The sequence below is a fragment of the Frieseomelitta varia genome, unplaced genomic scaffold (genome assembly GCF_011392965.1).
Source record: "Frieseomelitta varia isolate USP_RPSP 00005682 unplaced genomic scaffold, Fvar_1.2 scaffold_738, whole genome shotgun sequence".
Lineage (NCBI taxonomy): Eukaryota > Metazoa > Arthropoda > Insecta > Hymenoptera > Apidae > Frieseomelitta > Frieseomelitta varia.
In genome coordinates this window covers 202,269-219,201 of record NW_025110521.1, presented here as the reverse complement: position 1 = coordinate 219,201, position 16,933 = coordinate 202,269, and the positions used below count along the sequence as shown (strand labels likewise).

At 38.4% G+C, this 16,933-nt stretch overlaps 1 protein-coding gene and 1 long non-coding RNA gene across 8 annotated transcripts in view; one reads left to right on the top strand and one right to left on the bottom strand.

Annotated features, from left to right (window-relative positions):
• Positions 1-11,948, top strand: part of LOC122535572 — a 122,117-nt gene extending 110,169 nt beyond the window's left edge. For 6 of the 7 annotated variants that reach the window (XM_043667237.1, XM_043667236.1, XM_043667235.1 and 3 more), the window contains 10 exons: positions 1,300-1,450; positions 3,617-4,351; positions 5,846-6,067; positions 6,221-6,667; positions 6,777-6,908; positions 7,124-7,349; positions 7,983-8,135; positions 9,474-9,578; positions 10,327-10,489; positions 11,448-11,948. In XM_043667237.1, coding sequence (XP_043523172.1) covers positions 1,300-1,450; positions 3,617-4,351; positions 5,846-6,067; positions 6,221-6,667; positions 6,777-6,908; positions 7,124-7,349; positions 7,983-8,135; positions 9,474-9,578; positions 10,327-10,489; positions 11,448-11,745 — 2,632 coding nt within the window. In that variant the 3' untranslated portion in view covers positions 11,746-11,948. The remainder of the gene's footprint in view (positions 1-1,299; positions 1,451-3,616; positions 4,352-5,845; positions 6,068-6,220; positions 6,668-6,776; positions 6,909-7,123; positions 7,350-7,982; positions 8,136-9,473; positions 9,579-10,326; positions 10,490-11,447) is intronic. The other variant, XM_043667238.1, reaches the window with a different exon arrangement.
• Positions 1-16,623, bottom strand: part of LOC122535576 — a 28,638-nt gene extending 12,015 nt beyond the window's left edge. Inside the window, exon 1 of the long non-coding RNA XR_006308207.1 lies at positions 16,232-16,623. This is a non-coding gene — a long non-coding RNA (uncharacterized LOC122535576). The remainder of the gene's footprint in view (positions 1-16,231) is intronic.
• Between the last annotated feature and the right edge of the window lie 310 nt (positions 16,624-16,933).

Here is a 16,933-nt window from a genome sequence, read left to right as displayed (position 1 = left end):
ATAATGGTGATTGGATGAAAATTTCTTACAATCCACACAGTATCATTGGACAGTAATATTGTATCTAAAATTCAAGATATCTAATTTTTTTTTTTTTGTATTTTACAATGTAATTTTTATGATGGATATTAGATGAAAATTTCTTACAGTCCACATAGTATCATTAGACTATAGTATTTTATCTAAAATTCAAGACATTTAATTTTCTTTTTTTTTTGTGTATTTTACAATGTAATTTTTATAATGGTGATTGGATGAAAATTTCTTACAGTCCACACAGTATCATTGAACAGTAATATTGTATCTAAAATTCAAATTTTTAATTTCTTTTTTCTATTTTATAATGTAATTTTTATGATGGATATTAGATGAAAATTTCTTACAGTCCACATAGTATCATTGGACTATAGTATTTTATCTAAAATTCAAGATATTTAATTTTTTCTTTTGTATTTTATAATGTAATTTTTATCATGGTGATTGGATGAAAATTTTTTTACAGTCCTCATGGACTACAGTATTTTATCTAAAATTCAAGATATTTAATTTCTTTTTTCTATTTTATAATGTAATTTTTATGATGGTAATTAGATGAAAATTTCTTACAGTCCACATAGTATCATTGGACTACAGTATTTTACCTGAAATTCAAGATATTTAATTTTTTCTTTTTCTTATAATGTAATTATAATTTTTTTACAATGTATTTTATAATGTAATTTTTATGATGGATATTAGACGAAAATTTCTTACAGTCTTCTCATCAATTCAAACTGATTACATTCTATTTCTTGAGAGCAAGTATTCATTCAGTTGTACCTTCCAAACTCAAATTTAAAAATTGCTATACACGATTTCTCGTTTTAGTTCTTTTCACGATAAAAAGATTGAAATATATAAATGTCGTAAACAATTTTTTATCGAAATCAGCAAATTTAAAAAGTCATTGAAACTTACTTGAAACTCAACTTCTGAAGGTTTTGTTCAATAACTTTCACGAAAGATTTATTCAACAATTCCTTCCAAAAGAACTCTCCTCTTTCATAACAAAATTGTTATCTTTCAGGCATTGTTCACTCGTGTAACACTTCAGCAGTGAATGATACCTAACACGAAAATAATGGCTAAATTTCCTTGTCGTACATCGAATTAAAATTTTGATTAAAATCAATGTTCACTCTAATTGAAATTTTAATCGCACACAGCTACATTTTCTACGTGTAATAATATAAATATTACTCGTTAATATATTAAATATTATATAACAAGTTAATAATCGTCTTTCGAAATATTTTCCAGACATTTTCACTGCCTCTCCATGAAATATCTGTGCCCGGGTGTGCCAGCGGTAATGTCCACCCTATTGGCGAACATAAACGCGTACTATGCTCACACGAGCGCGAGTTCCGCCGTTTCGGCCAGTGATAGATTCGCCGCCAGCAACTTTGGGGTAAATTATCATAATGAAATATCGAGGATCAATCTTTATTTAGTCCATGATGTGTTCCTGTAATTCCCTACTCGTAAACCAAATCGTCCATTGATCATCAATCATCTGTTTGTCTTTGCAAAATAATTTTACCAATTCCACCTTTTATTTTATTTCCATCGTTTAGCCTTTTGTTTAGCCTTCTGAGAAATGTTCCAACAAAACTCTACCAATTTCAGCTTTCATTTTATTTTGTTAATTTCCAACATTCAGTCTTCATTTCACTCAATCTAAATTACCCATTGATCATCAGTTTGTCTGTTTCTACAAAACCCTTAACCACCCCCGTGACTTTACCAGTTGCAGCTTTCAATTTTATTTCATCGATTCCCAACATATCTTATTTGGCCAATTCTCAGCGTTTTTTATTTGTCTCTTCTTCGTTTGGAAATGGACATCGTGAATACGCGCGATCTGATTCGATTTAATTAAAATTTTAATTAACATCTTCCTCGATTTTGCTACGCCAATGAGTTGATGAACGTTTGAACGTGAAATAGATCTCGTCTGTCGATGATAATTCGCTTTATCGTTACTGTTGGCTTTATTTGTTTTGTTAATTAAAGATAATGAACGCTGTGTTATGTTAAATGTGAAATTAGCTTGAGGTCGATTGAGGACGCGAATTTTTGGAGGCGAGGAGGATTTTCGACTATGCAAATCACCGGTCCAGGAATTGCGGATTCTCCGTCGTTCGCGCCACAGAGTTATTTCAGTAAAACAATGTAAATTTTTTCGAAAAAGTTGCCAGGAGGGGAGAAAAAAAAAAGAGAGACGACTTTTGTTGAATTATGCATGACTCTGTCTTTCCGAATGGCAGACGTACGATCCAATACCCTCGCTTCGAAAGCTCCAATAAAAAACAGCTGAACCGGATGTCAACGGGAGAAACTCTAAGAAATCCTACCGCGAATCTTCGAGAATCTTTATCGAAGTGAACTAAAAGCAAACAGCAAAGTAAAAGATTCCGTGAGAATATTGTATAACGAAATAAATAATTGAAATTTTCTTCGATGATACATCGCGTAATACGGAAAACAAATTGAGCCTTTTCTCGGAAACCCTCGAAGTTATTGTTTCGCGAATCTTCAAATTTATTCGTGCAAAAGATAAAAGTTTTATAATTATGTGTAACTTTCCATTACACGATATGAAGTGCTTGAAGAATATTGTACTACTGATCTCGGAAAGTGTCGGATTGTAGAGTAAATTTCAGCACTATTTTACGTATCCGAGTCATACTAAAATTTAATTCTCAGTAAATAAAAATAGGAGTCGACAAGAGGAAAGATTCGACACCTTTGTCAATGTTATTATTTGACTTAAGTTTCGCTGTGTTCGACGAGATACTTGGCAAATCTCTCCCCAAGGATCGTACATCCTTTTCCCTTCTTTATTTTTCTTCTTGATCCAGCCAACCTACACGATCCTCTCCCGCACGAGCACCTCAGGGATCGTAAAATTCTGCTTACCGTAAACAAAACCGTCGACTTGGCCAGCTGAGTTAACGACAAGACGCCGCCGTTTCTTTAAGAAAAATTCAAACACCTGTAGCTTTACGACAGTCATTTCTTTATTTACTCTTGAACAAGTACTACTCTGAAATTTAATGCCAATTCCAATACCGTTTCATTCGCGATAAGACGTATTAAGACGTATTTTCTACCGAAATTAAATATAAAAATAAATGTAAGAAACAAATACAGAGATTATTCATATCGAGTACAGTAACATTAATATTGTCCAAAGTTCTAAGTTTTACGAGATTGGATTTCTATTGTACCACGTATTACCAACGATACGGGCAACCGGGGATTTACAATCACGCGCCAAAATTTATCCCCAAAATTTAGGATAGAGATTTACTCGCTTCCCTAAATTCACCAGTTGTCCAGAACCAAAATCCTCACGTGCATAACACACTTTCCGGGGCGAGATGGGTATAACCATAACTTTCGATCGTTGCGGTTTGCCCCGGGCAGATAAATGGCTCGACCAAGATGGAGACACAGACCCTTCTTCCTAGCTGACGTTGCTCGTAATTTATATAAACTCGATATACATTTTTGCTCGTGTACGTATACATATATCCCTCGATGGTTCACGGCCGGTTTCCTCCGTTTCCAGAAAGAGAAGTTCGTGAAATTACTGGATCAGCTGCACAACTCTCTGCGAATCGATCTGTCGATGTACCGAAATAACTTCCCCGCCTCCAGCCAGGAGAAGCTGATGGACCTGAAGAGCACGGTCGATCTTCTCACGAGCATCACGTTCTTCCGGATGAAGGTCCTGGAGCTGTCCAGTCCACCGAGAGCGAGCACCGTGGTGAAGGATTGCGTGAAAGCGTGCCTCCGCTCGACCTATCAGTTCCTCTTTGAAAACTGCTACGACATCTACAACAGGGAGTTCCAAGTGGATCCGAGCGAGGCGAAGAGAGACGCGGAGGACCACGGCCCTCGCCTCGAGTCGCTCGACTTCTGGCACAAGCTGATCGCGCTGATCGTTTCGGTCATCGAGGAGGACAAGAACAGCTACGCGCCTGTGTTGAATCAGTTCCCGCAGGAGCTGAATATCGGTCAATTGTCGGCGGCCACCATGTGGTCCTTGTTCGCGGTGGACATGAAATACGCGTTGGAGGAACACGAACAGCACAGGCTGTGCAAGTCCTCGGCCTACATGAACCTCCACTTCAAGGTCAAGTGGTTGCACACCAATTACGTGAAGGACGTGCCGCCGTATAAGGGCGCGGTGCCCGAATATCCCGCGTGGTTCGAGCCGTTCGTCATGCAGTGGCTGAACGAGAACGATGACGTCTCACTGGAATATCTCCACGGTGCCTTCAACAGAGACAAGAAGGACGGAGTGAGTGTCCTTGAGAATTTGTTTGGTCTCGACTCGACTCGTTGATCCTTTCTAATTTGGTCCATTTTAATTTTCTCTGCAATTTTATGACATTTGGAGAAATTCAAGTATTATACATATCAACAATGATTGGTTCTTGGTGCGTTAACCTTCCCAAGACCAAATTGTCTTTAGCCTGTGAGAAAAATTTATTTTTATATGATTTATTTATTTTTATATGATACTTGTGACAGACATATCGCGTTAAAGCTCCCAATCAAATTAATTTGACGAAATTCAAGTGCGTATCAATTATGATTGGTTGTTGGTGCGTTAATCTTTAAAGACCAAATTTTCTTCAGCCTGTGAGAAAAATTTATTTTTATATGATTACTTGTGACAGACGTATCACGTTAAAGCTCCCAATCAAATTAATTTGACGAAATTCAAGTGCGTATCAATTATGATTGGTTGTTGGTGCGTTAATCTTTAAAGACCAAATTTTCTTCAGCCTGTGAGAAAAATTTATTTTTATATGATTACTTGTGACAGACGTATCACGTTAAAGCTCCCAATCAAATTAATTTGGCGAAATTCAAGTGCGTATCAATTATGATTGGTTCTTGGTGCGTTAACCTTTAAAGACTAAATTTTCTTCAGCCTGTGGGAAAAATTTATTTTTATATGATTACTTGTGACAGGCGTATCACGTTAAAGCTCCCAATCAAATTAATTTGACGAAATTCAAGTGCGTATCAATTATGATTGGTTTTTGGTGCGTTAACCTTTAAAGACTAAATTTTCTTCAGCCTGTGGGAAAAATTTATTTTTATATGATTACTTGTGACAGGCGTATCGCATTAAAGCTCCCAATCAAATTAATTTGACGAAATTCAAGTGCGTACCAATAATGATTGGTTCTTGGTGCGTTAACCTTTAAAGACCAAATTTTCTTCAGCCTGTGGGAAAAATTTATTTTTATATGATTACTTGTGACAGGCGTATCGCGTTAAAGCTCCCAATCAAATTAATTTGACGAAATTCAAGTGCGTACCAATAATGATTGGTTCTTGGTGCGTTAACCTTTAAAGACCAAATTTTCTTCAGCCTGTGGGAAAAATTTATTTTTATATGATTACTTGTGACAGACTTATTACGTTAAAGCTCCCGAGCAAATTAATTTGAAGAAATTCAAGTGCGTACCAATGATGGTTGGTTCTTGGTGCGTTAATCTTAAAATTTTCTTCAACCTGTGGGAAAAGTTTATTTTTATATGATTACTTGTGACAAACGTATAATTTGAAAAACTTTAAGTACGTACCAATGATGGTTGATTCTTAGTGCGTTAATCTTCCCAAGACCAAATTGTCTTTAGTCTGTGAGAAAAATTTATTTTTATCAATTTCTTATGATTATGATAGACGTATCACGTTAAAGTTTTCGATCGGACTATTAACTTGACGTTGTATAAATTCGTGTTCTGTGAATTTAACGTTTCGCGTGAAATCATTGCAGTTCCAAAAGAGCAGCGAGCACGCGCTGTTCAGCGTCTCCGTCGTCGACGTCTTCACACAGTTAACCCAGTGCTTCGACGTGGTCTCCAAGCTTGAGTGCCCCGATCCAGAGATCTGGAAGAGGTACATGAAGCGATTCGCAAAGACCATTGTGAAGGTGTTGGTTGCGTACGCAGACATCGTGAAGAAAGAGTTCCCAAGCCACCTGAAGGAGGAACGAATCGTACGTGACCGAGTTATCAATTAATACATATTATTTCATTATAGAATTTCAATTAATATATCTCGTTAGTTACAAATTAATATATGTTTCATTGTCCTACAAATGACAAATCCACGTTTCATTTTCAACTTGGAAGATCGTGTTCGTTCTTAGGCTTGTATCCTCATGAACAACATTCAGCAACTTCGAGTGCAATTGGAGAAGATGTTCGAGTCGATGGGCGGCGAGAAGCTGGAAGAGGACGCGGCGAACATTTTGAAGGAACTTCAACAGCAACTAAATGGAGCGCTCGACGATCTGGCTATGCTGTTTGCGAAGAGTTTGGAGCCGAGGATAACTGCCTCGGTGAAGGAGCTGGGGGATTTATTGTTAGCTATCAAGGGCGGTGGACAGGTGTCGCAGCCTGCGCAGAGGAACAACGTTGCTGTCGAGGCCGACGAGGTGTTGCGTCCTCTGATGGATCTCCTCGACGGAAGTCTGTCGCTGTACGCTGAATCCTGCGAGAAGACTGTGCTGAAGAGGCTGCTGAAAGAGTTGTGGAAGATCGTCATGAGGATTCTGGAAAAGACGGTGGTACTTCCGCCGATGTCGGACAAGAGCGTACGTGTCCGATTCTCAAAATTTTACCTCTTAAATAAGATTTAATTTTAGATTTCTAATAGAAATTTTCTTAAATTTTATACCTTTTTTTTTTTTTTTTCTTTTGCAGATGATGTTCAAGAATCTGACGGACAACGCGAAGAACCTAGCGGCGAACGCGAAGATAGAAGACATGTCGAAACTGTTCAAGAACCACATGGCTGGCAAACCGGATGTGAAGAACGCGCTGAGCGGTGTAATGGTACGTGATAACAATTTATAACACTCAATTTTTACCACAAACTTTTCACGGTACGAGATATTTCTATTGGTGTGTACGGACATATTTTATCGAGATTATCGCACTGGATAGAAAAATTGTAAAATTGTCCACTGATACTAGGATCGAAAGCTGGCTATTCAATTGCCAGTGAATAAGAAAGTTTTTACACTGTTCTAATTTCACGTAATTCGCAGGATATTTCCAAGGAAGTAGAGAAGAATCTGTCACCGAAGCAGTGCGCGGTTCTCGAAGTGGCTCTCGACACCATCAAACAGTACTTCCACGCTGGCGGGAACGGTCTGAAGAAGACGTTCTTAGAAAAGTCGCCGGAACTGCAGAGCTTGCGATACGCTTTGAGCTTGTACACGCAAACAACGGACACTCTCATCAAGACGTTTGTCACGTCTCAGATCAACCAAGGTAAGTCGATTCTCGAAACACACGTTGTCGAAAATGTTCATAAATATTCCCACCTGTACTGTCAGGCAAAACGAATCATCCAGTCACTTGATGAAAAAGTCGAAACTGATTATCACATAATCTTGGCAGTTTTATTTATCTTTTATTTACCGAGTACCGAGCGAAGTTTACTCGCTGTGAATAACGAAAGCGGCGACCACTATTTTCATCACTTTTTGAATGGCTAAATGAAGCATCGTGTCTCGTACAGTCGCATAAAGAGACTGACACACACACACACGCACACACATACACACAGTTTTCCAGCACACAGAACGCATCATCACAGATTAACGGCCAGCAAAATTCCAATTCAGAGCTACGGGTTTATTATTCGATCGATATAACCGATACGTGAGAGATAGATGAGTGGTTTTTGAAAAATTGGCAAAAATTTCAATTGCAACCAAGCGCGAATCGAATTGATCGGTTTGATCGAATACTAATCGGATAAAAGGCGCGGCGGTTGACTCGTTGTTTGCGATTGTCGTTCGTACACGCACACACACATACGCGCGCGCGCGCGAACACTTTTTGAAAAATTCGTCATCCGTGGTGGGAGTACAACCGACATAACCGAAATTATCGCGACAGTGCCGCTGAACACTGCGTCAAAGCTACGTCAGCGTCAGCGTTCGATGAGCAGCGAAAGAGGTGGCGACGAAGGGGAAGGAGCCGAGGGTATGGAAAGCCTCGAGGAACCCCTTCGCCAGAGCAAGCCCTCTCTTCGTCGAGAGAGTCGACAAGGTACCAGCGAGCACTAGCCACCTTAGAGCAGAAGCCTCGGGATTATTCTTCGCTGACTTCCGGCCACTTTTTTCGAAACCTAGGCGCTCGTTTTTTAGGACGTAGTGAACTGTTTGTGATTGCATTACTCACCGAGAAAGTCGTTTCGGGACTTTCACAGGGATCTCTCGCCGTTGCTCTCGCCTCTTTTGCCATTCGTGCGTGAACGAATCTGTAATACTTCTGCATTTTCCCGTTTTATTTCGAATTGAAATTGAAAAGAGATGCGTTTGAAGACACATCAGGTCTTAGAGAGGTTTTAAAGATGTACAATTTTTTTTTTTTTCTCTTTTTGGTAATAACATAATCAGAAATTCAACAAATTTTTTTGGGAACAAAGATAATTCAACAGCGTCCCGAAGACTTCTCGGTGATGGATAGTTGTATTAGGTAGCGCTGCTGCTGTCACTACTACTGCTGTTGCTGCTACTACCGAACTTGCAAAACAACGACCGTAGAAAATGGCCACTTTGCAATAATCACGCTCTGTCGTGTTTCAATGAGAGAATTGTCCGTTGATATTCCGAATAACGATCAATTGAGAATTAGCAGTATAAAAATATAACATAGAATTATACAGAAAATTGAACGAAAGGTTGCCGTTTTCTAACACTGTGTTTTACACTAAGCATTCCTTTAATCATCTTCTTTGAAGCTTTTACACACGTACACGTAAACACCAAATAGACTTTCAACCAATTTATCACTGGCAATCCACCATTTCACCACTCTTAGTTTTATTATGATTGTATTATTTCTATATTCGTCATACGAGAGGTATACGTACAGCTATCTAATTCAACCAACACCTGCGCAATGATTCATCCTGTCTTACAAGCCTTGTACAACCGAACCGATTGATCATCAGCTATGAAACGCATTATAGCGAATGTTTGACAGTCGCACGTCGAGCAGAGAACAACGAACATAAATTTTCGAAACAATTCAGTCAAGAAGCCGTAATTTGGTCATGAACCGGTTAACCGTTCATTAATTGTGCGTTAAAATCTTTCGATTATCTATGTATGTGCTTGAGGTTCTTCATGCGTCTCTGAGGCACTTGAACGCAACTTCGTCTTCTCTGATGAATGCTCGAAGAGACAAAATTCCCATATATGCATACGATTAGAGCATGTAATCTGCTCTAGAACTAGACATTAATTATAGTATCTTAGCATCAGATCTCAGAAACTTTTAGCCCCGGATAGCGGTGACCGAAGCTCTATTTTCCTCTCTTGTAGTACTTAGCGGCTTGCTCATTGGAATTTCAATGTGAGATCCAATTGGCTGTTGATAAAGTTCCAGATACTGCCGGTACAGAGGAGAGCTCGGTTGGAGAAGTCAGTATTCAAGTGGACCTGTTCACACATCCTGGAACTGGCGAGCAGAAGGTCACCGTCAAAGGTACGTTTCCTTTTGCATACTTTAGAATGGCCACTTATACAGATTACACGTGTACTATAACTATTTACTATAACTACATATATTACTACGTAAACTATAACTATAACTATTTACTATAACTACAACTGTGTTTACTATAACTATTACTAGTGTACTATAACTATTTACTATAACTACATATATTACTACGTAAACTACATATATTACATGTGTATTATAACTATTTACTATATATATTACTATATATATTACTATAATTATAATACTATATATATATATATAACTATATATATTACTATAATTACATATATACGTAATCATACATAAACATATAAATTACACTATATACGTAATCATACATAAACATATAAATTACATTATATTATGTATCATTATAACATATTATTTAATTAATAGTATAATTATATTGTACTGTCAGTTGTGGCTATATAAATTAATATTTATCAATTCTATTTTATCAATTATATTTCATTCCGTGTTTACATAATTATTTGACATAATCATATTACATTATACTATTATAATACAATTGTTCAATTAATAGTATAATCACATTGTGCTATTAATTGTAACTATATAAATTATTATCAATTTTATTTTTATTAACTATATCATATTTCGCGTTCGGATGTCGATATTTTATTACAAATATATGTAAACAGTTGAACACAGATCAGTTAGGCGTTAAAAATATACGAAATATACGAATGATAATTTCACTTTGCAGTTGTCGCTGCGAACGATTTGAAGTGGCAGCTTGCCACAGGGATGTTCAGGCCGTACGTTGAAGTGAACTTGATCGGACCGCATCTGACCGGCAAGAAGAGGAAGCAGTCGACAAAGTCAAAGAGCAATAATTGGTCGCCGCAGTTCAACGAGAGCTTCGACTTGTGAGTGTCTCGTCTTACTTCGCCCTGGATCCTTTCCATTTTATTTCAAAAATCGTTTACCATACTACTGTAACTCTCGCAGTTGTCGTGCTATGATATTGCGATAAATAAGACAAATTGATGGATCAAATCTTTCAGATAAATTTATTAAAATTAATTTCATTTTAATATAAATTTTTTAGTTAAATTTTTATATTTAAATTCATTATTTAACTTAAAATTAATTATATTAATAATAAAATATGAATTTGAACAAAATAAAGTTATTAATAAACAGTAAATAAAAAGTTATTAATCAATAAATTGGTATTATTTGTGGAATAGAAAATTAATTTTAATTTATTGTAAAATGACATTTTAATGTTATATATATATTAACTAAATTTTCTTAAATTATAAACTAATTATTATTATTATTATTCATTCAATTAATAAAGTTAAAATAATTTGTTCTTTCTAATATAATAGGTATAAATCTATGATTGATTCCACAAATTTGACAACACTGGCCAAAAAATAATCCTAGTCGAATTAGAAATAAAAAGAAATTTCAAATCAAATCGGACGAAATTCTTATTTGACTTGAAATGCCATTTCAAAAGTATTGTTTCAAAAGTCTTCTCAAAGCGTTTCACGTGTTTATACAGGGCGACCACCGAAAAACTAAAGGGTTTGAAAAAGTCATAACTTGTTCCTTTTTGAATCTTTTTTATTTCCTTTTTTTTTTTTTTTGTAGGCTTCACACATAATACTGAAAACAAATCCATTAATTATATTTTCAAATAAAATAATAAAAAATTAAAAAAGCACGTGTCTGCAAAAGTTATTTTTGTTTCGTGTCATTCAGTCTTTTCAGTGAGCATCCTGTATAAAATATCATTAGGTATTAATATTATATTATATTATAATGTTATTAATATAGGTATTGACGTATTCGTTTCCACTTTTTTGTTTTCAGCATGATCGGCAACGAGCAGCAGCAACTCGACTTCTACGAGTTGCACATCTGCGTGAAGGACTACTGCTTCGCGAGAGAGGACAGACTGGTCGGCGTTGCAGTGATGCAGCTCAAGGATATCGTCGAGGAAGGTTCGTGCGCGTGCTGGTTGTCGCTCGGCAAACGAATCCAGATGGACGAGACCGGCTGGACGATCCTGAGGATTCTTTCGCAGAGGAACAACGACGAGATCGCGAAGGAGTTCGTGAAGCTGAAGAGCGACATCAGGCAGGAGACACCGTTACCGAATCCCACCTGAAGCTCTGGGTTAAAGCGTTAAAGCCACGACAGCGAAGCGATGCGATCCTTCGAGTTTGGAAAGAGCTCGAGGGAGGAGAAGGAGAGGGGCATTGTCCACAGGGGATACCAAATATAAGCGTTCGGCCGTCGTTGTCGAGAATGAAGTTCTTCAAACCAGCCAACTCGATCAAATTCAGCGAACAAACTAAAGGAACAAACAAACAAACAAACAGAAAGAAAAAAAATAAAGAAGAAAACGAGCAACACTGCGCGAATCGTCGAGCGCGCGGATTATCGAGAGAAGCGCGGAACGCAAAGTAAAAGTAAGAAACACATTCTGTTTAACAGAGACAGACACAGACAAGCAAGAAAACCAACAAGAAAAAAAAAAAAAAGGAAAGAAAAGAAAACGAATATCACCGATAAGGACGATCGGCCGAATCCTTTTCGGTTCCAAAACGCTAAAAAGTAAGATGTCGGTCAGTGAGGGAACGAGAGAGAAAGTGTCACGCGACATCGTTCTTCTTGCTTCCTTCGCAGCCAGCTTCCGGTCGAGCGTGTTCTTCTCTCTTTTTTACGAATCACAGAGCTTTAGCCCCGTCCCCTATATAAACCAAACGAGCCGAGAATTAAAAAAAGAAAAAAAAAAAAAAAGAAACGAAAGAAAGAGAAAAAGAAGACAAAATCGAGACAAACGAAAGGTTTTCACATTCGTTGAAAACGAGCCCCCGAATCGAAACGTTCGTCCAAATGAAACTCAGACAAAGGGAGAAGAGAAGAAACGGAAAGATGATTCCTCCAAATCTTCTTCTAGAGGAGAAGCTTGGAGACATACTGGGATAAGGAAACGGAACAACGTCTGAGACGATGATCGAGCACGTACGGACGGGCTTTTCGTTCAAAAAAAAAAAAAAAAAAAAAACAAGTGCCGTGAAAAACGGAGGATACGAAACCTCAGGTATCGGAGAGTGTGTTCTTGAATAGACGCGACACGTGAAAACAGTGCTGCCAGTACGCAATATATTTGGTAAAATATTCGTAAACGTAAGAAGAGGAGAAACGAAGGAGTCGAATTAGTCGTTAGATGATACGTCCAGCGCGATTGGACCTCGACGGTGTACGGATTCTCGTAAGAGAAACGAAAGCAGCTTCGTTCGTGACCGTGAAGAGAAAAAAAAGAGGAAGAAGAAGAAGAAGAAGAAGAAGAAGAAAAGAAAAAGAAGTACGAAGAACGATCGAATCGGGGTCCGTGATCGCTAGCATGTTTTGCAAGCTATGAAACGCGAGTCGGGCGTGTTCTGTTTTTTTTTCTTTTTTTTTTTTTGTTTTTTTCTTTTTCTATTTCTTTTGAAAACTAAGAAAAAGCGAATCGCGCTGTAAACGAGGAGAAAACTACGTATGAAACTACAGTATAAAATACAGAGAGACCCTCGTGAGAGAGGCGACGTTTTAGGCCGTTTGTTCGGGATGAAACGAGTTTACTTGTAGATATGTGAAACACGTTGTTGACGAAAAAAAAAAGAAAAAAAAAATTTTTTCTAAATAACAGTTTAACGTAGCATTGCGTACGACCAATAGGCGCGCCGCGACGTCACTCGGGGCGCGCCGTTAGTAATAAAATAGGCATTGTAATGTAAAGTACGTTCTTATTGTAAGAATTAACAAGAGATCGTAAGAGTCTGATCGTTGATGGTGAACTGAAATTTTACGAGGTCCGCTCGAAGGCTTCGAGCAGTCGCCGTGAATCGCCCCCGTTATACTGGGCCCGCTTTGAAGACCTTGGAGATACAACAGATGTTCACGTACACGAGAAATCCAGATACTCCGTTCCAGCGAAGAAGAAGACGAAGACGAAGGGAAAAAGAGTAACAAAAGACGAAAAGAACGAGAAGAGAAAGAGACAAAATCCGAGACAGGATCCTTTCGTCCGCCCTCGATTTTCATTCTACGTACGATATCGCGCGAGACAGAGGCCGGTTCTCGATCCGATTCCAGCCGTGAACTACTATTTCTACGAATTGACATGCAGCCTAACATTTTCGAAATTAAAAACTTTATATCGTGGTAGCTGTATGGTAAACTTAACTAATCATGTATAACTTCGACACTTTCCCCCTTTCGACGATCATTGCTTTTATGTGTGAGCGTGCAAAACCAAATATGTAAGCGACGAGGTGGAAACGTAAGCTTCGAAAAAAAAAAGAATAATAATAATAATAATAAAGAAACGAACATTAATACTTCTCTGTCTATTCGCTTAAAGATATCTCATCGATATTACTCTTGTATATAGATCGAAACATTGTGTCCACTCGTGGGAACAGTCGGTCGGTTGGGTCACGATGATCGGAGCCCGCGGTTCTCTGGCGCCTCGACACTTCCCCCCCGCTATATACGAAGAATGAAAGAGAAAACGAGAAATTCGTGAAAATCGAGGGCGAACGCGTTAAACGGTCCCTCAATCTGCTACAAGAACGGTAAACGGTCCTCGCGGAAGTATACCAAACTCCTTAAACGTTCTCTGTTTCGCATCTAATGTCGTTCGAACACTTTGGGAGACACCTTGTTTCAGGACGCGATATGGTTCGCAATTGTTACACGAAGCTTCGACCGGATCTCCCGAGAAGATTGGGGTTTAAAGAAAAGAAAAGAAAAAAAAAAAAATATGTGAAAAAGAAAGAGAAAGGAAGCGAAGAAAAGGGGAGAAACGATGAAACGAAGGACAAAAAAAAAGCAGGAAAAAATAAAAAGAAAACGAAAGACGGGAATTAATAATAATACATTAAAAGAAAAGAAAAAAGAAAAAAAAAGATGCACGCGACTTTGAAACTAAATAAATTTCTTTCTCCTTTGGCCTATGCAGGCCAAACCAGATATATCAATCCAGAGATTACACATGATTAATATCCACGAAAAAAAGTTTCTACTACGTAGTACGTCTAGATATACTTACGTATATTGTGTATAGTATCTAAATGCTGATGTAGCTGCGAGCGCGGGATATTCGTCAGAAGAGAGAACCACCCGAGAGAAACAAAGACGGAAAAATTCGGCTATCTTTGCGATTACGTATAATATAATTACAACCAGGCGCTTCACCATATCCGGACGCGCGTGCGTTTACACGCGGTCAGGCGCAGAACCTTCGCATAGAGTTTCGTTTATTAACCACGTTGTATTACACGTACAAGCGCATAACTTTTCAAAATTACCTCTTGCCACGTCACTTTACGTCGGGAATGCGAATACCAATGGCGTTTCGCCATTGAAATGGAAAAACAGCGAAGAGACGACAGTTTGTCGTTCGAATCGTGCGCGAATCTCATTGCGACAAATCATGGTAGAGCGGGATAAAGTTTTTGTAATTTCAAGGTATTTCGTTTCGTTAAAAGTAGAAAAAAAAAAAGAAAAGAAAGAAAGAGGAGAGATTTACAGCGCGTTTACACGTTGACGCGATTGGAGCCTAGGATCTGTGGATATCGGTTTCGATCGGAATGCTACTCGTGCACGAAACCAAAGCGTCGTGGCTCGTCTTTCTCGCGACGTTCGTGCTGTTTCCATTATTCCAGTCGAAAATCAATTTCGAGGCTTGGAGGCACGCACGGCGTCTTGAATGCGAGACGGGATACAACGCGGCGTCAGCGAAATACATGCATACGGATAGAAAATAGGAAAAGATATACGTATGAAAACGAAGGTCGTAAGAAGTAAGATATTGAGAGAGAGAGAGAGAGAGAGAGAGAGAGAGAGAGAGAGAGAGAGTCCGCGATCTCGCCACCATCTTCATTTGTAAAAGTGTCTATTTTCTCCGCTGCCTAAGTACGTGCTAATTAATGAAAAAGGGCTGGCGAATTCGGTAACTAGGGCAAATCCGTCGACGAAACGGAAACGGCCTTTTGTGTGTTTGTTCCTTTCCGCTGGTGAGTTTTCCGGGTCGGTCGGCGATCGCGCTTCGTGGACGGGATTGACCGCCAATTTTTTCCTCCTACTCTCCGCTTCGATTAATATCTCGTAAGCTTAATGAAAAAAAAAAAAAAAAAAATGTCTCGTGTATTCTGTGATAACTACCCCTTGAAGTACATGTACACACGTATACACACTTGCACATACACGTTCCGTACACATCTACAGACGAACATGTATTTACACTTACACACGTTATCAGGCTGACACACGTGACGAGTACGCGACATACATAATCTGCATTTCAAGCAACGCACGGCAGTGCTTCCTCGATTGGTCATCACAGATTGGAATTTCGAAGTTTCTAGAAAATTTCTTAGTTTCTCTTCTTTCAAAAAATTCAAGCGACGTCCTTTGTCTGTTCTGTGCAAGATGCTCGACGTATTTGTTCGTTTCAAGTCCATAACATCGAACAGGCTAGTTTAGCGAAAAGTAACAGGCCAGTTAACGTTGCACTACTGTACACACATACATACATACGTACATACACGTACATAAATACATACGACACGATACACGTATTTACATACCACGCACGTGACACGATCAATCCCAATAGCAACAGTATTTTTCTCTTTTAAAACATTTCGATTTCTATTCTCTATACTCGTTAAACGTCCGAGGAGTCTCGTTGGTACGTGATAATACGGAAGATACCATGGCAATCGTCGCGACGATAGTGATTGGCGACGGTCTGCGCGACCGATCGGCAACGTAATGAAAACAACAACGGATACAATGATATCGACACGAAAATTAAACGCAAGGAACGCAAAAGCATTTGTCGGATAACGAATGAAGGTAAGAGAAGAATTTCGGCGAGCAACGAGGGAACGGGAGAAACGACGTAGGTATTTTTCACACGATAGTGACGTTTTCGCTGGAATTCACGGAAATTTTCGCTATCACGCGAGGGCCACGTTTGTTTCTTACGCGGTTCAGAAGTCGTAAGAGTGAACAAAGGGAAGTTTATTCTTTTTTTCTTTTTTTTTATTACATCTGGTTTAAACTCAAGGGGAATATTGCACAGCTGTTCGAGGAGAAGTATTGTAATAACGGTAATGCGAAAAGTGTATCTGGATCCGGATGGAAAGTTTAACCCTGCCGGGACTTGCGCGCGGAATTCAGTTTTCAAGTGCTTTATCTTGTATTCTACCCTCTTAAGATATTAAATATAATTACTAAATACATAATTTGTAAAATTGATATCATTCTAGTATTGTGACATTTACATGCATATTGTT